Here is a 21,568-nt window from a genome sequence, read left to right as displayed (position 1 = left end):
GGGAACCGGTTCTCAACAAGAACCGGTTCCCACTGTTTCAATTCCTTGGGATTGTTTGCCATTTTTGCAAACGATTCCCTTATCGATTCCAGTCGCCCTGAATGACGTCACCGCGTTGCGGAGCGTCATTTACCTGACAGGAAACATGGCGGCTCAAACGATCAAAAGTTTGGTTATACTTTACGAGAGTGGATGACAACAGGGCAACTTGCAATACTTGCAAAGTAGATGCTTCATTTAAGGAAACACTACGAATAACACGCGATGACCTTAAATGAATGTCGTGTTTTTAATTCCGCTCCGGACTCGTGAATCTCAACCCAGCAGCAGCAGTAACGTTTGCACGTCCTCTCCCGTTAATGCGGCAGGTAAATAATCAACTAACAGTGCATATTATGTTAGCGCGATCTGCCTTATTACAAACCTGCCATTATTGTGCATTTAGTGACCATGATGAGACAGAGTCTGGCTCAGATGCTGGCAGCTCTCGCTGCAGTCTGCCGGCAGCGTCTCCTTTCAGGCCAGGATAGACGAATGTCACCGAGCAGTGACTCAGTTTGTGGTCAAAGGCTTGCACCCGTTTGCCACAGCAGATGTAAGTGAATGTGTTTAATTGTAGGCAGGGACATTACTGGATATTCTTGTGTAATTGCTACAGAATAATTTATGTTATACTTTGTTATTGCTACAGAAGAATATTTATTTTATTATTTTACATTTACAATTGTTTTCCTGGGGACCCTGTGACGCCCCATTGAAGAGCCGTAGGCTGGATCTCTTAAGATCTCACTGCTGGGTTTGTAAGGCCATGTTACTCCTAAATTTCTACCTTGTTCAAAGAGAAGATATAAAACAAAGTTCTAAGCTACTCGACCTTAGTGTTCTCCTTTTTTAAAAAGAATCGATAAAGAATCGAATCGTTAAACAGAATCGAAAATGGAATCGGAATCGTGAAAATCTTATCAATACCCATCCCTGTGTATGAGTGTCTTGCACCTTGCAGTGAACTGTCTGTGTTTACTTTCATGCAGTCTTCTCTTTATGGTAGATTTGGATATCGGTACAACCTCCTGGAGTGTTGTTCACTTGGTTGGCTTCACCGTGGAATGATTTTGCGTAGGGGTGTCAAATTATCGCGTTAATTGCGATTAATTAATTACAATGCTATTTAGCGCGTTATGTTTTTTAATCTCGTTAATCTAATTTTTAATCTCTTGACGTCATTGATTTTGTATGAGAGTTGCTATGTTATAAAATCCGTTTTTATGTGCTGGGCTCCTTGTGCTTGACTTGTTGGGGGTGGAGTCACGTCGTGAGGTCAAGGTGAGAAGTGGTGATTAGCTTACAGTGTGGATATGGAGGCGCATCTGAGAGTTGTTGGCCCAATGAACGGGAAATTTGTATTTCATAAACGCCCCGACGGCACCATTGACAAAGGTAAAGTGGTCTGCCTAGAGTGTAAGAAGGAGTTTGCTTACCACCGAAGCAGCTCAAGTTTGGCCTATCACCTCAACGCAAAGCACCCAGCCGCGAGTGCAGCAACAGCTAGCAGTGAAGACGTTAGCAATATAGCAAGCCAGAGCAAAGCTTTTCGCCAAACAAAACTAGAGAATACCCCTCGTATGAGCAAGTCTGCGACCGACAGGCTGACTAATGTTATTGCCAAGTGGATAGCGATGAACTGTAGGCCGATAAATATAGTAGAGGACGAAGGATTGACAGAGGTGTTGCAAATTGCGTCCAATGACCCGTCATACAAGCCGCCGTGCAGGACTACAGTAACGACCAAAATCAGCAAAATGTACGACGGCGAAAAGAAAAACAAACTTGAGATTTTGGCGGAGGATTCTCCCAACTGTGTTGCTATAACCGGAGATCACTGGACCTCAGCTGGCAACCACAGCTATTTTGGGGTGACTGGACACTTTATTGATAGTGAGTGGAACCTCAACTCATTTGCACTGACCGTCATGAGAACAGAAACCAGGCACTTTGCTGATAAATGCGCCGAACAGTTCCTCAAGGTAGCAAATGACTGGGGTATTGAAAACAAGATATCCACCATTGGCACAGACAGCGCAGCAAACATGCTGGCTGCTATGAGAGCACTTCCATATGAGCACATCGCCTGCAATGCTCACATTCTCCAGAGGACCATCACGGTATGTCTCGATAGCAGTGGTTTTGTCGGTGTACTGGCAAAGTGCCGCAAGATTGTTGGTCATTTTAAACAAAGCCCTGCGAGTACCACAGAACTTAACCAACAACAAGTAGCACTCGGAAAGAAGAGCGATCAACTTATACAGGATGTACCCACCAGGTGGAACTCGACTCTCGCAATGGTCTCACGCCTCCTATGTAACCGAGAGGCTGTCCAGGCTACGTTGGACCAACAGAACCACAGGTTGGTCTTGCCAACCGAAGCTGAGTGGGCGAAACTGCAGAGGCTGGAGCTCCTGCTTGAACCATGCAAGTAAGTTCAAATAAACACCTTCCCATTTTAATTATATAAACTACTGTTACATGTGTAAAATCAAAATTAATGAACATAACAAGGAACTTTTAAGGACAATTAAATTGGAAATCAGTTACACTTTGATTTAAATGAATCCAGCTAGGTTTATTTAGCAAACCTCTCCACCTCTGCAGGTATGTGACAGAGCTGCTGGGTGGTGAGGCCTACGTCTCTTGCTCTGTAGTGCTGCCTGCTTTTCGCCATCTGTACCGTGTCATGGACATTACTGATGATGATCCTGCCTACGTGGTGAAGTTCAAGAATGCCTTCCAGAAGGATCTGGCAGCACGACGAGCTAATGGCAACGAGATATGGTTCGAGGTGGCCACAGCATTGGATCCACGGTTTAAGGATTTGAAATGTCTTCCAAGAGAAAAGAGGGAACAGGTAGGACAATAAGGTTAAGCTGGACTAATGAGTCCAATTCATTATCAAATCAAACTTTTATTTATTATATGGAACACAAAGTTCTTTACAAGATTAAATAAAATAAAATAAAAAGCACTTAGTTTTAATCACAATCATTCATTCATTCATTCATTCATTCATTCAGGTGTGGACCATTCTGGAGAATATGCTCCAGGCAGCAGAGCCCAGAAGAGCAGATAGTCTCCAGCCCTCCACAGAGGATGATGGACCAGCTCAGAAGAAGAGGAGGAGCGAACTCCTTCTGGGGTCTGACTCTGACTCAGAAGATGGAATTGAGTCTGGAGAGCTGCAGCGCTACAGAGCAGAACCCAGCATCAGTATTGATGACTGTCCCCTGCAGTGGTGGTATGCTCACTCAGGAGTCTATGAAAAGCTGTCAGTCCTAGCACAAAAGTACCTGGCCTCCCCAGCTACCTCTGTACCCTGTGAGAGACTCTTTAGCCTTGCAGGCCACATAGTGCAAAAGAAAAGGGCAGCCTTGCTTCCAGAAAATGTTACCAGGCTGGTGTGTCTTAGCGACTGGCTGAGGAAGAAGAAATGAGACACATGTGGTCAGCATAGCTGCTGTGTCATTTGTAGCCTACTAGAATAGATTGCTTGATGTTCAGCACTTTTTTTTGTGATGGAAGAATACTTTGATGTGCTAACTTGCAGCACTGCAATGTCAGTTTTATTTTTCATTATCTGAAGCAGAGGAATTTCAGTGCTGTATTGCTCAGAAAAGAGCAACTCTGATGTGCTAACTTGCAGCACTTAATTTATTTGATTTTATTTGTATTTATTTTTCCACTTATTTTACAAAAGAATACAACAGTATGTAAATGGTTGCATCTGTTTAACGTTTGTTAAACAATAAATGACTTTATAAAGTCACTTTCTTTGTTATATCAGTCTTTTGGTCTGCCACAATAAGTTGAGGGCTTTCCTCAGCTATTTTTAGGTGAGATTAAAAAAGAGATTAATTAGATCAATTAATTAAAAATCATAATTAATTAATCTCTATTTTTTTTTAATCTCTTGACAGCACTACTAATTAGGCCCCTCTGACCACTGGTGATGGCCAGAGGGGCCGATGGCGCGATATGGCAGCCTCACCTCTGTCAGTCTGCCCCAGGTAGGGCAGCTGTGGCTACAACTGTAGCTGCCTCCACCAGTGTGTGAATGCGAGAGTGAATGAATAGTGGCATTGTAAAGCGCTTTGGGTGCCTTGAAAAGCGCTATATCAATCCAATCCATTATTATTATTATTATAAAAATAATGACAAGATGTAGTTTGAGTTTCATCTTTTCTTCTTTTTCCTTAACTAGACTTCACACGTGAACCCTCTCAGCTTCAACCCTTCTGTTTCTTTGACTGACTTCTTCAGATTTCTGCATCTGGTCTTCATGCAGTTTTCTTCCACATGCGCTTTGAATAAATTATGTGACAAGCTGAGTAGCGCCACATGGAATTAGCTTCAATGCACGCGATTGGTCTGTGTGCTTCCTGTGTACATAGACTAAAAATAAGGCGGTGCAGATTAAAATAACTATACCGTAAATATGACAAAAGTTGTGCAGAGTAAAATAGAAACTCTCCATTCAAATCTAGTAACAGGTCAGGTCCTCTAAGAATGGGACTGGGACTATATTCCAACTGCGGTTCACCTATTGGTGACCCAGGTTTTTTTTTTTTAGATTTGACTATAACATGACTCCAGTAATTCAAATGTATTTGACTGATTTAGGCTACGTTCACACTGCAGGCGAAAGCGCATTAAATCCGATTTTTCTGACCCTATGCGACCATCTATCCGATCATGCTATGACAGTGTGAACGGCACAAATCCGATATTTTCAAATCCGACCTGCATGGGTCACTTTCGTATGTGGTGCTGAATCCGATACATATCTGATGTTTCAGAAAGCGACTGCTGTTTGATGGTTATGTCGCATTAAATCCGTCTTTTACGTCACTGACACAAGACAGACGCCAATTATCAGCGCCGGAGAAGACATCGTGAACGCCTCCTGGCCATCCAGTGTAGATGTTAGTGAAACTGTTGGGAAGACAACGTAAACATTTTGTTTGTTCTGTATAATCTGCAGATTGTGACAGAAATCTGCAGCTATTCTTCGAAGCAGCGCTCCTCTCTTAAACAGTAATAAGGATCATTATTAGGTTATTTACATTATTATGTAAATAACAAAATAACTTAAAGCAAAAATTGGGAAACGTGAAGTCCGAAGTCTTTATATTAACGGCCATCAGTCAAACAATACTGTTGCTCTGGGACTAAACAGTGTGTGACGTCTTCTTTTGTGCATGCGGCCGCTTTGAGCGTTCACACTAGAGCGCGTTTGCTGTCGCATTTTATTTGTAGTGTGAACGAGCAGACAAAAACATCGGATTTGATCAAAAAATCGGAATTGAGCATCAAGACCTGCAGAGTGAACGTAGCCTTGGATTCTCATAAAAGGAGGGATGAACAGCTGAAGCAGTGGCGGTCCTAGCCTGTTTGGTGCCCTGGGCGAACACTCCCTCTACCCCCCCCCCCCCCCACACACACACACACAAACAAAACATATTAAGGATTATACATTAACATAAAACTGTTGTACACACACACATATGAAAAGAGAGAGACTATGCATAGTATGCAAACGGATTCTTCATACAATGAGAACAGGATGAATCAACAATTGACAATGACTAATTAATATTAAAATCTGTAACATAATGTATTGTTTGAAGTTTAGTCTGTTACTGTTGCTATTTTTACCATTTCTTCTTGGAGCAACTGTAACCCACATATTTTCCTCAGGGATTAATAAAGTATTCTGACTCTGATTGGTTCAGGATGACCTGCCATTATCCAATCACACATCTGCTTACCTGATTCTTTCGCTCGTTTCTCCTCCTGATGGCTTTGAACTGTTTTTGTCCATCTTGGTTTTCATTTTGCCCTCCAGTATGAACACAAGTCCCGCAACCCGAGGATCACCACAACATAACCTAACACACAGTTCACAGATTCACTTTGTCTAAGGTTTATTTCTGGGATTTCACACAACCCAGGATTCAAATCATGAATACATGATGGGCTTGGATTTACAACATTATGAATGAAATGTGCTCTATTTGGAAGCAGCTGGCCCCGCCCCTTTCGACAGGTTGTGTGTGAGACTTTAAATCATCAAACTGTAAATTTTAAATTGTTATTGATCCTTTACCCCGAGTCCTAAAGTGTAGATTTATTTTCTTACTCTTCTGATATTTATTGTTTGTTTACTTGCACTGCTGTAACTGGAGCCTCGTCGTCTCGTCTCTCTATATGCTGGACTGTCTGTAGCGGAGATGACAATAAAGTTTACTTTGACTTCAGCAGCGCGCAGGCGCACCGAGGGCTCTGTATCATGATGTCTGGTGTTTTCGTGTTTGTTGGTTTGTTTTTATGTTGTTTTATTTTGTGAGTTGGTTATTAGACGCTGCTCCAGCCAGCCAGAGAAGCCCCCGCCGCCCCGCCCTCTCCTCTCTGCGCCGCAAGCAGCAGGCGCAGCTCGCAAACGGAGGGCGCCCTTACTCCCAGCAAATGGGCGACAGAAAACCGATCGGTGCCTGTGACATTCCCGATATGCGCGGGCTGATGTCGGGGCAGCAGGAGTACAAGCATTTTTTTTTTTTTTAGCCGATGCCCGTGATGCCGCCCCCCGACACGATGCCGCCCCGGGCAACCGCCCGTGTCGCAGAAGATTTGTGTAGAAACAGGAAGCGTGATCATCTGTACTCACCCGTGTTTGACAGAAGCTCTGCTGTGTGAAAATGAATGTGATGAACTGAGTTTGATGTTCCTGTGAAGAGATTCAGATTTGTCTGAGCTCAAACCTGTTTAGAGACAAACAGGACTTGACTGTAGCTTTTTCACAGAGCTTCTTTCCTTCTCATTTATAATTTTATGGTTTATACTTATTAACAAGGAGCAAAAGTGGGACACGCCCTGGCAAAGCAACAAGATAAAGATTTAGTTAGATTCTTTGATTTAATTTATTTGTTTGATGTTAAAGTGGGGAGCCTCTCAGGCACTGTGATCACAGAGGAACATTTTTACGATAAACTTCTTTTTCTCTGTTCAGCAAATGCCGTCGAATGAACACTTATTTTATCCTTCGGAGAAGGAACATGTTTACAGTTGGATTTCCTGCCACATAGACAGGAAGTCACATTTGGTTTGGACTCTAAAACGTGTCATCTGTACTCACCACTGTCGGACAGAAGCTCTGCTGTGTTGTTGAGACAGTTTAATGCTCTTGTTTCAGCTGCAGCTCTCACTCAGTTTCATTTCTGGATTCTGACGTGGAAGCAGTCGCATTGCAGGTTTGTGGGAGGGGCCGAGCACAAGGACCGTCAGGTTTTACTGTGAAGGATTACAACTTTCTTTCCCCTCTGTCCAACAAATGCAGTGCGAGTCAAAGCTGTGATTAAATCAACTTATTTTATCCTTTGAGAAACGAGCATTACAGTTAGCCTTCCTGCCACAGACAGGTGAGGATCTTCATTTACTTTGGACAAAATAAAGCCGGTGTCTTCCTGTTTTTCTCCTGCCGAGCAGGTCCATCATCCTGTCATGAACCTCAGGTTCGCACAAAGCGTGGACACAAACACACTGTGTAAATATTTACAAGAGTTTTTATTGAACAGCAGAGATTACTGGGAAACGGGGATATTGTAGCTGGAAGGGAAAAGGGCGGCCCTAGAAACCGGATCGCAGAGAGTCGCAGCGAAGAACTAAGACATCAGAAGGGAGATGACAGCAATGCAGTTTCTGTGCTGGGCTCTGAAACCTGACTGAAACTCTTCAAATAAGCCATTCCTCTGCAGATGATCTGTTAGCTGTTTGACAACTACTCTTTCAAGACAGAGACGGATCAAGAAAATTTGGGGGTCAAAGGGCAAGAGACTTGGTAGGGTGGTACAGCGGTCCCTCGTTTATCGCAGGAGTTACGCTCCAAAAATAAGCCGCGATAGGTGAAATCCGCGAAGTAGCCAACTTTATTTTTTACAATGATTATAGATGTTTTAAGGCTGTCAAACCCCCTCACTGCACACTTTATACTCTTTTCTCAGACAGGCGTGAACATTGTCACACTTTTCTTTCTTGTTTAAACTCTCAAAGTTCAAACCTACGTAGAAAAATGAGTCCAGTATTATAGGATGAAACCAAAGGTCAAACCCTGTTTTCAGGTCCAGAACACGAGAGTAGAGCAGCTGCAGAGAATTCAACATTAACGAATCAACGGTACGGAAGTAGAGGAAGCAAGAACAGTAACTTCTACCTTCCCTTAGCATGGCGAGAAGTCCAACTTTTTGTGCGATGGTTAGCATCGTCCTCTGCCTTTCAGGTGCTGCTGCACAGCTGCCTTTGATGGCGCAAAACGTTTCGTCGACATTGTTGTTTGTTGGGGAGAAAACCTACAAACAGTCCAGCACTTCAGAGTCACGCTGCTAGGACATGCCCGTCGTTGCCAAGTTACCTGCTCCTCCCAGGCTGATCACATCCACCTCAGAGGTGGTGAGAATAAACACGAGACCTCCATGATGCTTCAGTGTGAAAACTGTGACGTTTCACTAACGGCGCACCCTGGTGGTAAGAGAACACCACGAAACGGGACGGTGAAGTCTAAACAGTCGAGACCTCAGAGACATCAGGTGATGTGGAAATGTTTTATTCTTACAGATTACAGGCAGAGTCACTGGTTTGGATCGGTCCTTCAGAGCGTCACCGAGACACCTGAACCTGATGCAGCTCTGAATGTCACAGTCGTGCTGAGCAGCTCAGCTAGCAGGAAGTAAATGTGAGTTATTGATCTTTGCTGATTTATCAATGATCAATGATCAGGAAACAAAGGCACGGAATCAGCTGCAGTTAGAAATGTTCCAACAGTTTAACATGAAGGGCGACCGAGACAGAAGCGACTCCATTGGTCACGTGACGGGCCTCGACTGATCGATGCGTTTCAGGCGACGGGTCAGTCTGAGCAGCTACGCTCCGGGGTATTCAAAGACGGCGGCAGCTCCCATCCCGGTCCCGATGCACATGGACACAACGCCGTACGCCCTGCGGGGAACACAAGAGGGCGACAGTGAGAACACGTTTTCAAACGTACGAGGAGGCGAACGCGTGACCGTCGACACCGACCTCCTGCCTCTGCGTTTGAGCTCGTTGAGCAGCGTCACCACCTGCCGGGCGCCGGTGCAGCCCAGAGGGTGACCCAGAGCGATGGCGCCACCGTTCGGATTCACCTTCTCCGGCGGGATCCCCAGCTTCTCCACGCTGTACACCGCCTGAGAGGAAACGCCACCACCAGCAGCGAGACAGAGGTGGAGGCCAAAGGTTAAAGTGATAATCTTTATTTAAAAAGACAAAAGCAAATGAACAAAGTCTGGAGACTGAGAGGTCAAAGGGTAAATTCCTGCATGTGGAAACGCTTTGATGACTTCATACTTTATCTGTACTGTGTTAAAGAGATACTGACTGAAGCTGAACTCGGGCCGTACTGCAACACTGTACCACAAGGTGGCGCACAGAGTCACTGTGATATTTATTTAAAAACAATGTTATCATGCTTGACTCTGATTGGTCAGTAAGACCATCCATCCATTCTCTTCCACGTATCCTTAACAGCCTATCCAAGCTACCATAGGGCAAGAGGCGGGGTCACCCTGGACAGGTGGCCAATCCACCACCAACACAGAGAGACAAACAACCATTCACACGCACACCTATGGGCAATTTAGAATCACCAGTTAACCCCACTGACTGTTTGGACTGTGGGAGGAAGCCGGAGAGAACCCCCACAGACAGAGACTCCACACGGAGAGGCCCCGCCTTCTCGCTGTGGTGCAACCGTGCTGCCCACCACGCCAGTGTGCGACCCGTCAATAAGACTAAAAAAGGGATTGAGTTTATACACACACACACATAGACTCACATGCTGCCCCCTGCTGGCAGGAGTGTTCGTTTGGAGAGAGTAGCTACCTGCCTGAAGCGATACGTCGTCTCTGAACTCACCTGACTTGCAAAGGCCTCGTTAATTTCAAACACATCGATATCCGCCACAGAGAGTCCTGCAGAGAGAAGAACTCAGACATGTTGGACAAACTCACACTTTCCTCCACGTTCACGGGTGAGCTAAGCCCCGCCTCCCAGCTTTAGGAGGAGGCAGGAACCTGTAGGAAACATGCTAACGATACTGGAACAAAGATCTCTGGGTTAATTACGTCTTTCATGAATCTTAATCTGAAGTCGGAGGAGGACACGTCGGCGTACAAACACTTCCTACCTGCCTGCTGCAGCGCTGCCGGGATGGCGTACGCCGGTCCGATGCCCATCACATCAGGAGGGACGCCCACCACCGCGCTGGCCCTCAGGACCCCCAGCACCGGGAGACCCAGCGCCTCGACCGCAGACCTGCGACCGATCAGGACGGCCGCCGCGCCGTCGCTCACCTGGCTGGAGTTACCTGAGACAAACGAGCACGTGAGCTCCTGACGGCCGAGCGAGATTCATTCTGCGGCCCCGCCCGCACTCTGACCTGCTGTGGTGCTGCCGTCGGGCTTGAAGGCCGGCCGCAGTTTGGCGAGCCCCTCCAGCGTCGTCCCCGGTCTCACGCCCTCGTCTCTGCTGACCGTCACCTGACGCTCTTTGCCCTCGTCGTCCACAAACTTGGTGGTAACGGGGACGATCTCGTGGTCGAACAGACCCGCCCTCTGCGCCCGCGCCGCACTGTGTGGAGGAAGGACCGGGATTTGGTTGCAATGGAAACAGAAACAATCCTAAACATGCGTCAGTTTGTTTGACTTGGCTGCTCTAAACACTCAAGTTTTTTCTGCTCTTGCATCTCTGTGATGTCACAGAAGAGGGGACAGAAGCTTCCAGGCAGCCAATCAGAGGAAAGTTAAAGGGGGCTGGCCTTAAAGTGGGGATGGACCAAGCGGATTATTTATGTCACGCGCGGAGTGAAAATATGGAGCAGGAGATTCTTGCGTGTTGCTGAGACGTTCTTACTTCTGCTGGGAGCGGAGCGCGAAGGCGTCCTGCGTCTCTCTGGAGACGCCAAACCTCTCTGCCACGTTCTCCGACGTGATGCTGCAGAACAAACACGACACGTCTCAGTTAAGACAAAAATAACCGTTAACATTTCAGCTGGGAGTCATATTTCAGCTTTTTATAGACGGTAACCAACAAAATGACGCCTGTCAGGAGTGATGCGACTCATTTTTGAATCACTTCAGGATAAATTCTGCAGCTGGTTATGATCAGAACGTCTGCTCACACATGCAGCACTGTGTGAGAATAATTAGTGTTTATCAGCGAAATCAGGAACAATAAATTATGAAACGTCCTCCTTTCAGCTGGACAGGATCTACAATCTGATTCGCCGATGCTCGGCGCGTCGACGATCATAAACAACATCTGGAATTATAAAGCGTCTCACCCCATGGGAATGATGCAGTCTCTGGCTTTGTCGTTGTCCATCAGCCTGGAGCTCAGGTCGCCCGGGTTACCGATCCCTCGCAGCGACATGCTCTCCACGCTGCAAACAAACAGGAAACGCATCACTTCTGTCAGTGTGTCATAAAAACGGTTAACATGTCCACACGCTGCCATAGGAGCTTAATCCCAGTGTATGACCATGACTGTGATCTGCTCAGGATTATTATGGTATGTCCACTTTAATGTACTTTTGATCAATTTATGTTTAGTTTTTAAATCAAATGTGACTTTTTATAAATTCAGATATTATTATTATTATTATTATTATTGTGTCAGATTAAAGTTCAAAGAGATCTAAATTAACTGTTTGTGTCTAACCTGTAATTTTCCTGACTCCTTAATTTTATTTCAAATAAGAATTTTTAGAGGAAGAAAACAGATTTGGACTTTTTAAAACCACGACCATCTACTCACTCACTGTTTATAATAAACATTTTAATGAATTATGAGGTAATTATTGGCAGAACTGGGCCTCCGTACATCGATGGCATAGTACATGTCATAAATTAGCTAAGAAAAGTAAAATAGTTCATTATGTGTGTTTATTTAAAAAAATTAAACTTCACCTGTTTACATGAAAAATATTCTTCATGTTTAAAACTCTCAGCTTTACTTGAGCAATTTTTTAACAACATCTGGATCGAGTGTTAAACCCACCCGCAGGCGAGGCCGAGGTCGATGGCTCTGCTCCTGATGGCTCCTGCACACACGGGTCAGAATTCGGTCATTCGGGTAAAAACCGGGCGGTTGGGTTAGTGGGAGCACGGCGGCGTTACCTGCTACGTTAAAGAGCGCCTGCAGGCCGGAGGAGCACTGCCGGTTCACCGTGTAGACGGGCACCGACTCAGGGAAGCCGCTGAAAGGAGGACGGAGCGGTGAGGAGCGCAGACAAACAGCAGGAGAGTGTCAGAGGCGTCAGACTCACCTGAGGAAGTGAGCCACTCGGGCCATCAGTGCGCCGGCGCCGGGCTGGAGCACGTTACCTGAACAGACAGAGGTTACATCTTCACCTACCTGCAGACAGGTGAGTCAGCCGACACATCAGAGCAGACGCGAAGGACAAAGCCTCACCCACACAGACGTCTCCCAGCCGCTCAGGCGACAGTCCGACGTCCTTCAGCACGGCCGACATCACGGCGCTCAGCAGCTCGTCAGGCGTGGTGTCCTGGAGGTGCGGAAAGAGTTAAACAGAACTTTATTCACAGCAAAGCAGAAAATAAATAAAGATCCCACAGCGCCCACCACAGCAAAACACGTTTAAACTTTGAGCCCGAATTTCAACCTTAAAAATATTAATAAAGTGAGGCGCTGTGACTGGAGGTCAAAGGTCATCCTGACCACACGCTGTCAGCCTCACAGAAAATAATCTGCGTGATATCAAACAACACATTCAAATAATTTATATATAAAACACTGTTGTGAGAATTTTCTTTGTATTTACATCCATGTAAACTTTGTTTCTAAATAGAAAACTGATCAAACAACAGCTGCTCTGAGCCTAAAGCCGCCTGCTTAAATAAAGCGCGTCTAAAGAAAAGAATCTGAAATAAAAAGTAAGATTAATGATAAAGAGACTTAACTGGGCGTCATATTAAGTTTCCTCGGAACTGCAGCTTAAAACCAGTGAAAATCACCGTAAAAACGGCCGTAAAGCAAACTTCGTGGTTTTCTGGCCTCACCTTCGCCACAGTTGGCAGGTAACCTGCACTCACCTTAAAGCCTCCCCTTTTGGCCTTTCCGATCGCGGTCCTGCGGCCGTGAACCACCACCACGTCCTCCGGGGAGCTGCGACTGCTCGCCGCTGTCGCCGAGCCGCAGTCCGACCTCCGTAAGTCCCGCCTGAAGTTCGACGAGCCGCCGGGAGGCAGGTGTCCGGAAATGATCTTCAGCCTGTGCATGACGGCGGAGGAGCTGAGAGGAGACTCGCGGAGCGGAGTTCGACTCCAGACTGGACTCTGAACCCAGAGTCCGCTCCAACAACATCCGGGTTCGTAAAGCCAGGACGGGAGGAGCGGAGGGACAAACAGTGCGCGCGCATGCAGCGGATTTATCAGGTCAGACGAAAAGAATCAGAAAATTTTAATTATCCCCAATTAAGATACGACAGAGCAGCATGTCGATGAGGATAAGGCCAGGGCATAAACAGGCAATAAGAGTGAGATAATAACAAAGGTGGCGCTCCTCCTCCTCTCGGTCCTGCAGGAAATGCAGCGGAGGCGTCGCCCAGAGGGGAGCATTGAAATGCGGGGAGAAGAATGTGAGAGGGGTCGTTGATGATTTTGGCTGCCTGTCTGAGGCCTGTTGGCTGAAAACCTGTCAGTTCTGACAGGCTGATGACTGTAGAGCACGCTGATGCAGTGTGCTGCAGTCTGTTCCTGTATGAAGGCTGATGGAGAAGGTCATGATGCTTCCCTGGAAGGCATCGTAAAAAGTCATGATGATGGCTGTGCTGACTCCAAAGGAGTTGAGTTTCCTAAGGAGGTGTAGCCGTTGGTGGCACCTCCTGAGAATCTCCTCTGTGTTGGCAGAGAATCTCAGGAGGTTGTCAAAGATGGTTCGCAGGTATTTGTGCTCCTCAGCTACCTCCACTGGCTTCCCGTGACTGAAGCAGCCAGATCCATCTGCCTGCTGGAGAAGGTCACCACCGCATTTCAATGCCTCCCCTCTGGGCGACGCCTCTCTTTGGTTTTGCTCACATTCAAGTTTGGAGCTGTCACACCTCTCTACAAACTCGTGGTGCTGTGAGGGCCTGACAGCAGTGACAGGAGAACTGTGTCGTCAGCATATTTCACCAGGTGACAGAAAAGCGTTATTATAAGTTAGAACACGTTATTATATGTAGAAACATTGAGGGTAAATCTTTGTTCATTCACATTGAGCCAAAGGTCAGATTATTTATGATTTCATTCAGTATTTAACCATTTTTACTCTTTACGTTTGTAATTTTTAATGAAGTTTTTGTTTTTCTCGTTTCCCAAACATTTTGGAAAAATGTCAGAATTTGAAGCTGTTATGTTGATGTTTGTAATCTGTAATCATGTGAAATAAACTGGATTCTTTCTTTCAAAGTTTGGATTTCATGACCTCCTTTTCCTGCCTGAAAGTTACCAGAAAATATTTGATAAAAAGTAAACTACGAATGAAATGTTTTCATAATTTATTTAATCAGAAAACATTTTTCTTACTTCAAATTTCATTTGTGCTTTCTCGCACAAACTTTGGTTTGATTCGTTTATCAAATCAAAGTTAATGGAAATGCAGTAAAATTCCATTTTTATGTGAATTTATTACATTTTTCATTCACAGACTCGCTGGAATCATTTCTTCCCTCTGAAACGTTCAGATGGGATTTTTTTCAGTGTGAGACAAAAACTGAGACTCAGAGAAAAATCCATCAAACCTTTTATTTCCAAATGTGTCACAGTAACACATCGATAAGGCCGCCGACTCACTGCACATTCTGGCTGAAACAGACGACAGGAAACAAACAAACAAACAAACAAACAAACTATGTCTTCGTCTACGATCAAAAAAAAAAAAAAAAAAGTAATTTTTCAGATTACACAAAGAAAAAGAGGAAGACGAGTAGTGTCTGTCACAGAAATCCATTTACACACCTTCAACAAAAATCTAGGATAACATAGGTACACATGTGATTTTCAAAGTAAGAGCCCGAGGATTTTAAACTACAAACTTAAATAGAGTTAAAAATCACAGGAACATTTCAGTGAAACGTCCTTTTAATTGCTTCAAACAAATCAGAAACAGAAAATCAGGAATGTGATGAACCGTCCACGAACACAAACTAAAATAAAACTTTGATTCCTTCATCAACAGCAGGAATGTTTAAGAATCTCACTTTTACAAATTTTATTAAATTCAAATGTTTTCTTTAAGGCAACAAACTGAAAACCTTCAGAGACGCTGCTCGCCCAGTCCTCCCAGTTTATGTTTGGAAGAATGGTAAATGGCCTGTATTTATATAGCGCTTTACTAGTCCCTAAGGCCCCCAAAGCGCTTTACACATCCAGTCATCCACCCATTCATACACTGGTGATGGCAGCTACATTGTAGCCACAGCCACCCTGGGGCGCACTGACAGAGGCGAGGCTGCCGGACACTGGCGCCACCGGGCCCTCTGACCACCACCAGTAGGCAACGGGTGAAGTGTCTCACCCAAGGACACAACGACCGAGACTGTCCAAGCCGGGGCTCGAACCGACAACCTTCCGATTACAAGACGAACTCCCAACTCTTGAGCCACGATCGCCCCAAGAAGTCCCCAAGTTCCTGAAAAATCTTAAAGCTCTGCTCCAGGAGAAGAAACCGTCTGACCAACCAAAATAAAACAGTTGCATTTGTGGGCTGCTTTATTTATTTATTTATTTATGGCACGTTTGCACCAAAAGGTATTATTGGAAATTCCTGTGTTTAAAAACAAAGTTTAAAACCTAAAACGAACAAAGCGTTCAGCAGAAACGAACAGATGCTGTGACTGAGGCCAACACAGCTGTGCTGAAGCTCAAACAGGGCTGTCGTGTAATACCACTCGGCACCACAAGAGGGTGCAGTGAGACCTGAACCGTAATAAAGCTTCCCAAGAACGTGAGGGTGGAACAGAGAAACAGTTCAGGTGAAAACATCTGGAGCAGAATTTCAGGATTTTAAAGTCGCGCGGCGCTGAGCTGGTGAACGTTTATATCAAACGCTCAGGAACCAGATCAGAGAGCGAAATATCCTGACAGCCGTGACAGAGCTCAGAGGAAAAACTCCCACAAACAGCTGAATCAGACTACAGGGAACATATTGTCCTCCTGCTTCAGAGCTGATGTTCACATTCAGACTGCAGCCACACAAAGTCAAATCACTGCTTGTGTCTCTTTAATTATCTGGTTAACGTCCACCGTGAGTAATAAAAGATGTGTTCGATCATCTCAGTGGCTTTTAAAAGCAAACACACTCGTCTGTACTTGCTTTTATCTGGTGACCTGAATATCTGATTGATTGTAGTTTTAGTGTTTAATCAATAGATATGATCGACAGCTTGTGGAAGTCCTCTGTGGTTCTGTGGACTGAACAGACTAACACAAGACCTTTAAACGGGGCTTTCAGACAGGATTGCACAGGTGTTTGTAGTGTGATGTCTGCTGACAGCTGTGGATTAATCTGCCACTGAAAGTAGTCCCGACCAACCTGAAGCCATCGTCTTTTCTTCCAACTCCTACATAACGGAGACGATGAACACAGGCAGCGTTGGAGGGACGTCTTCTTGTTTCTTCACGTTTCCATCGAGTCGTCGTTGTTCCGTCTTTGAGGCTCAGCGAGTCCGTCTTTCCTTCGGTAACTTCCTGAGAACTCCACAGTTTTAAAGTCAACATGGCAGTGAAGCAGGAATCTCTGCGGCGCCCTCCGTTCCGCCCGTCAGGCGTAGAAGATGAGCTCGGGGATCTGGCCTCCCTGCACGCCAGTGCCGTTGGTGCTGTCGGAGGAGCACTGGAACTGGAAGGTCACTTTCCCACACTGCACCTCGGTCATGCCCTCCTGGCCGAAGTAGCTCAGCTCGTTGCCGTCCAGCACCACGCTGGCGGTGTAGAAAGTGTCCGGCTCGATCTGCACCGGGTACTCGAACGACACGGGGAAGGTGCTGCTCGAGCCGTCGGAGAAGTACTTGATGATGCGCTGGGCCATCGGTACGCCCTGGCGCTTCAGCTCAATCTTGGCGTTATATTCGGCCGAGCCGCAGCTGGAGCCGTACAGGCCGAAGCCGGCGATGAAGACGCGCTTGTCGACCGCGAACTGGATGCTGTCGCAGCGACCTCGGTACCGCCACTGGTTGCTCCTGTAAGCGCAAGACTGGAAGCGGTGGCAGCGTTGCGGCGACAGGCCTTTACGCGGTTTGGTGCAGAACAGCAGATCGGGCTTGTTGGCCGCGGTGTACCACAGGAAGATGTCATTGGTCTCGTTGAGCGTGAGCACGCCAGACTGCGCCGCCCCGTTGGCAAAGTCCTCCAGCGCCATGGCGGGGATGCGGATCAGGTAGATGGCCTTACCCAGCACCAGGCGCTTGTTCTCGATGGTTGGCGGCAAATCCTGCCTCTGACACTCGGCCTCGGCCCAGTTCAGCGCCGCCTCGAACACCACCATCTCTTTGGCGTTGAGCGTTTCCCGCCGCAGGATGCTCTCCAGCGTCTGGACGTCGATGTCGCAAAAACCCTCAGAGCGCAGCGCGAGCTCGGCCTGCGCGTCGATCACCTCCCAGCAGCGCTGCGTCAGGTCGGGTTCCTCGAACAAGCAGCTCTGCGACAGCAGCACGCAGGCGTTCTTTGCACTCAGGCTGGTCTCCAGGAAGTTGACGCAGGCTCGTGCCAGATGAGGTACGATGTACTTCTTGGCAGCATAGAGGGTGGCGAGCACCGTGTCGGCGCAAAGGTCGATCTCATCGCAGTAGATGTACCTGCGGAGGCAAAGGCACGGTTGTGGGTGAGCGGTCAGGTGTTTGTGTAACGAGGTAAACAAAATCAAAGGTTGACGCACTTCAACATGGCGAGGAAGGACGGTGGTTCTACGTCGGGGATGCGGATCTCGTCCTGATCCTCGGCCAGGTCGCCGTAGAACATGGCGTGGAAGACGGAGCTGCCGACAGCCAGGACGTACTGCCAGAACAGAGAACAACGAGGACGATGTCAGAGTCGAGAGTTACACTTTGAACACAACGACGCCCTGAGATTATCAAAGCTCAAAGAACAGGAGAACCACAACTGCATTTTATATCCTTTCACAACACTCGTGGTTACTTTAATTACCAATAAAAACAATATTATAAACTTCCAGGAATAACAAAAAACATGATGCTGATGTGCTGAGATTTAAACTGAGTCTAGCTGACGGGGGTGAAGTGGTGGCGAGTTTCAGACACGAGGCGTGGAGCAGCTGAAGGCTTATGGCGAGTAAACACTGGAGCCAGTGATGCTAGATCTGGTTAAAGCGCAGAACTCAAAGCGCTTTATACAACATTCACCCTCCCCCCTCTTAAGTGCTTTCTAGCTAACATTTACACTCTGACGGATGCTTCGGGGAGAAGCTTGGTATGTTGCCCACGGATACTTTAGCATGCAGTCAGAAATCAAACCAAACTTTAATTCATAGATGCCCTGATCTCCGGCCACTGACGCAATGCTCTACATTCTGATTACAGACAAACTGTTCACTGAGTGATTTGACACAGCCTGGTGTTCACATGCAGATCAAGGCTGTATCTGTTCTACGCTCTTTTATGGACCGTGGCATTGTATTTTTGATCCTTTTAGTTGTATGCTCATCTAATGGCTGAGCACTGATTACATACGACAGGCAAACACTTTTAAATTTAAGACTCTCCCATTCGTCGCGGGCTGATCCTTGCTGGAATCTGGGCGACGCCAGCCCGCCCTGACCGGACCCTCCGACCGGCTTCTTCCACCTACCTCTTCCTAACCAAGAAACGCTACAGGAAACGCGGTAGAAGGAGCGGCCGTCGCGTTCGCCTCAGGGTCTACTTTGAAGCCAGAGCCACTGGCTACCCACATGCCAGCCTGGACATTTGATCTTCTTTCCCTCCTTGCAGGAGCGCTCTGATGCTAAGTTGCTCACCCACCGTTCGATCTGCTCGGCTGACCATGAAGCTTACCCTTCCCTTCCTGTGGCATGTTTTCCTGCTGGGGTTTGGATAACATCGCTCCAACGCGGATTTTGCTGAAGCAACCTAAGTGTCCTACGACGCACCACCCGTGGCGATTTAGCCCCTAGGATACGGATGGCATTGCTCAATGTCAGGTCGCTGGTCAATAAGACCTTTCTCTTAAACGACTTCCTCTCCACTAACGGGATTGATGCTTTATTCCTGACTGAAACCTGGATTTGTCCTGGTGAGCTCATCCTTTTTTCCGATCTTCTTCCATCGGATTGTGTCGCTTTTAGCTCACCAAGGATTACTGGTAGGAGTGGCGGCGTAGCCTCGGAGATGACTGCATCCACGACCACACTCTGCGTGGTGGTTTACCGACTGCCTAAATATAGCAAATGTTTTATCACGGACTTTGCTGATCTCCTAGGTTCGGTTCTTTTTAAATTTGGTTGTGTTCTCATTGTCGGTGATTTTATCATACACAGTTGCTGTAAGGATGACCCCTTTGCTAAAGACTTCCTCGCTTTAACGGACTCTTAACCTGGTTCAGTGGGTTAATGACCCAACGCATGTTAAAGGACTTGTTTTTTCATATGGTCTGGACATTTGTGAATGAATATTTTGTCTTCTTTTGCAGCCATTCTTTCCCGAACCTCCTTGAAGCTGTTTGTTGTTATTGTGTTGCTGTGATATTCTGGTTTTATAGTCAGCTCCATGCGAACATGGTTTCTGCTAAACCGCGACAGCCTTTCATTAACTACTGATCGCTCCAGTGTTCAGAAATCAGCTGAGTCTTTAGCTAGAATCATGTGACCACAGATGTCCTTATTCAGCCTGCTCTGAGATCTTACTGAGACCAGTCTGTGCTCCTCACTGTATTTCTGACCTTCAGGCGGTGATGTCCTAACGTTTGCAGAGACTCAGCTGAAAGCATTAGAGTTGATAAAGCTGCCTGAGGAGCGAGCTGGTTGTGAGTGCTGAGCAGAATCTTCTGTGCTCTGAAACTGTCGAGTGTTTGCGTTACCTTGTGTCCGGGCACCCGCTGCGTCCCCCCCGGTGGTCCCACGACAAAGTGAACATCTGCCATCATCTCATTGTTGAACATGACTGAATTCCTATAAGAACACAGCAGTTTTGAGGGTTTGCTTAATGAAAAGACACCAAAGCAGGAGCAACCTGTCAGACCTGCAAACTCATCTTTCAAATACAGAAATGCTGGATGTGTGTCTGAGAAAGCTGCATGATGATTGAGGGTGAACTAAACATCCAGGACCCGTTCTCGGGGCTCTCACATTCTTGCAGCCGAGCATTTTAAAGTAATTTTTAAAAAGTCTTTTGCTTTTTAAATTCCGCTGCTGGCTTTTTCGGAGAGAATTTTAATCCTTTCTCTCTAGTGCTGGATCTCGGCCTCCTCCACACACCCACCTCTCTCTGATGGTGGGGTACAGGCCCTGCCAGTTACAGCTGGTGATGCTGGTGTTGTTGTTGGTGAGGTTCTGCTGCTGGTACTGCTGCACGGAGGCGGCCGGGACCAGCTTCTTGGTGGGAAACAGCTCCGCAGCCATCGTCCTGCAGTCAGACCGCGAACCCGCTCATGGCAGCCCGGGGAGCCGGTGCCACTGGAGGCCGGAGAGGAGAAGAGGAGCGCTGGGAAGAGAAACCAGAGTCTGCTTAAAACCCGCAGGATTTTAGCTGCGCGGAGCTAACATTAGCACAGCCAAACACATCTCGATACTTTCACCAAGTGTTTCAATAAAAGCGACAACAAATGACAAATCTGCAGCAGTAAAAGCCCGAACCGGTGTGAGCAGGCAGCCCGACCCCGGAGTCCAAAATAAAAACTCATCTTATAAACGTGTTCCGTTTGTTAGCAGGTTTATGCTAAGCTAACTGAGTTATTTGCCACTTTAAAAAGTTCATTTCGCTTCTAAACTTCAGCCGTTTGTTAAATCGGTGCGTTAACACTCACCGTAAAGCCGCACAGATGTGCTTTCAATTATTTCCTCCTCATAAAACACGGTGTGTTGCTTTTTTTGTGCGTTTAGCGGAGCAGCTCTTGTTTCCCTGCAGGAGCCGCAGGCCTGTCAGCCAATCAGAGCGCAGCAGCGCCACACAGAGGCTTCTTCGTTTCCGTTTGGGAATCCAGCCTGAAGGCGAATCAGCGCCACCTGGCGGACCAGCGCTGCTTAAAAACCTGGTTTCTAAACCTTCAACAAGCAGCTTAAAACTGTTAATATTTATTACATAAAATAATAAAAATAATTGATAGCCAGTCTAACTACAGAGTCTGGTCAATAATAATTATAGTGGTCGAGACTTAGATAAACAAGAAATCAACCAATAAGATAGCAGAAAATCTTTAAAAAACCAAACCTATGTGATAATCTGAGAGAAACTAAACTGACCGACTTCAGAGTGTTGTTTTTC

At 46.5% G+C, this 21,568-nt stretch overlaps 3 protein-coding genes across 3 annotated transcripts; 1 reads left to right on the top strand and 2 right to left on the bottom strand.

Moving 5' to 3' along the window:
• Positions 1-927: 927 nt before the first annotated feature.
• On the top strand, positions 928-3,817 carry LOC113023461 (zinc finger BED domain-containing protein 1-like). Its single transcript, XM_026169474.1, has 3 exons — positions 928-2,473; positions 2,650-2,902; positions 3,069-3,817. The coding sequence occupies exons 1-3, from the start codon at positions 1,356-1,358 to the stop codon at positions 3,483-3,485; spliced, it is 1,788 nt and encodes a 595-aa protein (XP_026025259.1). The 5' UTR covers positions 928-1,355; the 3' UTR covers positions 3,486-3,817.
• Positions 3,818-8,631: 4,814 nt separating this feature from the next.
• Positions 8,632-13,521, bottom strand: acaa1 (acetyl-CoA acyltransferase 1). The gene is made up of 12 exons (XM_026169487.1): positions 13,191-13,521; positions 12,550-12,643; positions 12,404-12,461; positions 12,255-12,334; positions 12,136-12,178; positions 11,420-11,518; positions 10,990-11,070; positions 10,517-10,707; positions 10,265-10,444; positions 9,994-10,049; positions 9,121-9,266; positions 8,632-9,039 (listed from the first exon to the last, which is right to left on the bottom strand). The coding sequence occupies exons 1-12, from the start codon at positions 13,374-13,376 to the stop codon at positions 8,964-8,966; spliced, it is 1,290 nt and encodes a 429-aa protein (XP_026025272.1). The 5' UTR covers positions 13,377-13,521; the 3' UTR covers positions 8,632-8,963.
• A 2,181-nt stretch (positions 13,522-15,702) lies between these two features.
• btbd3a (BTB (POZ) domain containing 3a) lies at positions 15,703-21,401 on the bottom strand. Its single transcript, XM_026169485.1, has 5 exons — positions 21,111-21,401; positions 20,567-20,788; positions 20,166-20,256; positions 18,013-18,131; positions 15,703-17,932 (listed from the first exon to the last, which is right to left on the bottom strand). Exons 2-5 carry the CDS (start codon positions 20,704-20,706, stop codon positions 16,900-16,902), a joined length of 1,383 nt encoding a protein of 460 aa, XP_026025270.1. The 5' UTR covers positions 20,707-20,788; positions 21,111-21,401; the 3' UTR covers positions 15,703-16,899.
• Between the last annotated feature and the right edge of the window lie 167 nt (positions 21,402-21,568).

The sequence above is a fragment of the Astatotilapia calliptera genome, chromosome 6, assembly GCF_900246225.1.
Source record: "Astatotilapia calliptera chromosome 6, fAstCal1.2, whole genome shotgun sequence".
Taxonomy (NCBI): Eukaryota; Metazoa; Chordata; class Actinopteri; order Cichliformes; family Cichlidae; genus Astatotilapia; species Astatotilapia calliptera.
Note: the sequence above shows the minus strand (reverse complement) of the source record. Positions and strands in the feature narration are given on the sequence as shown.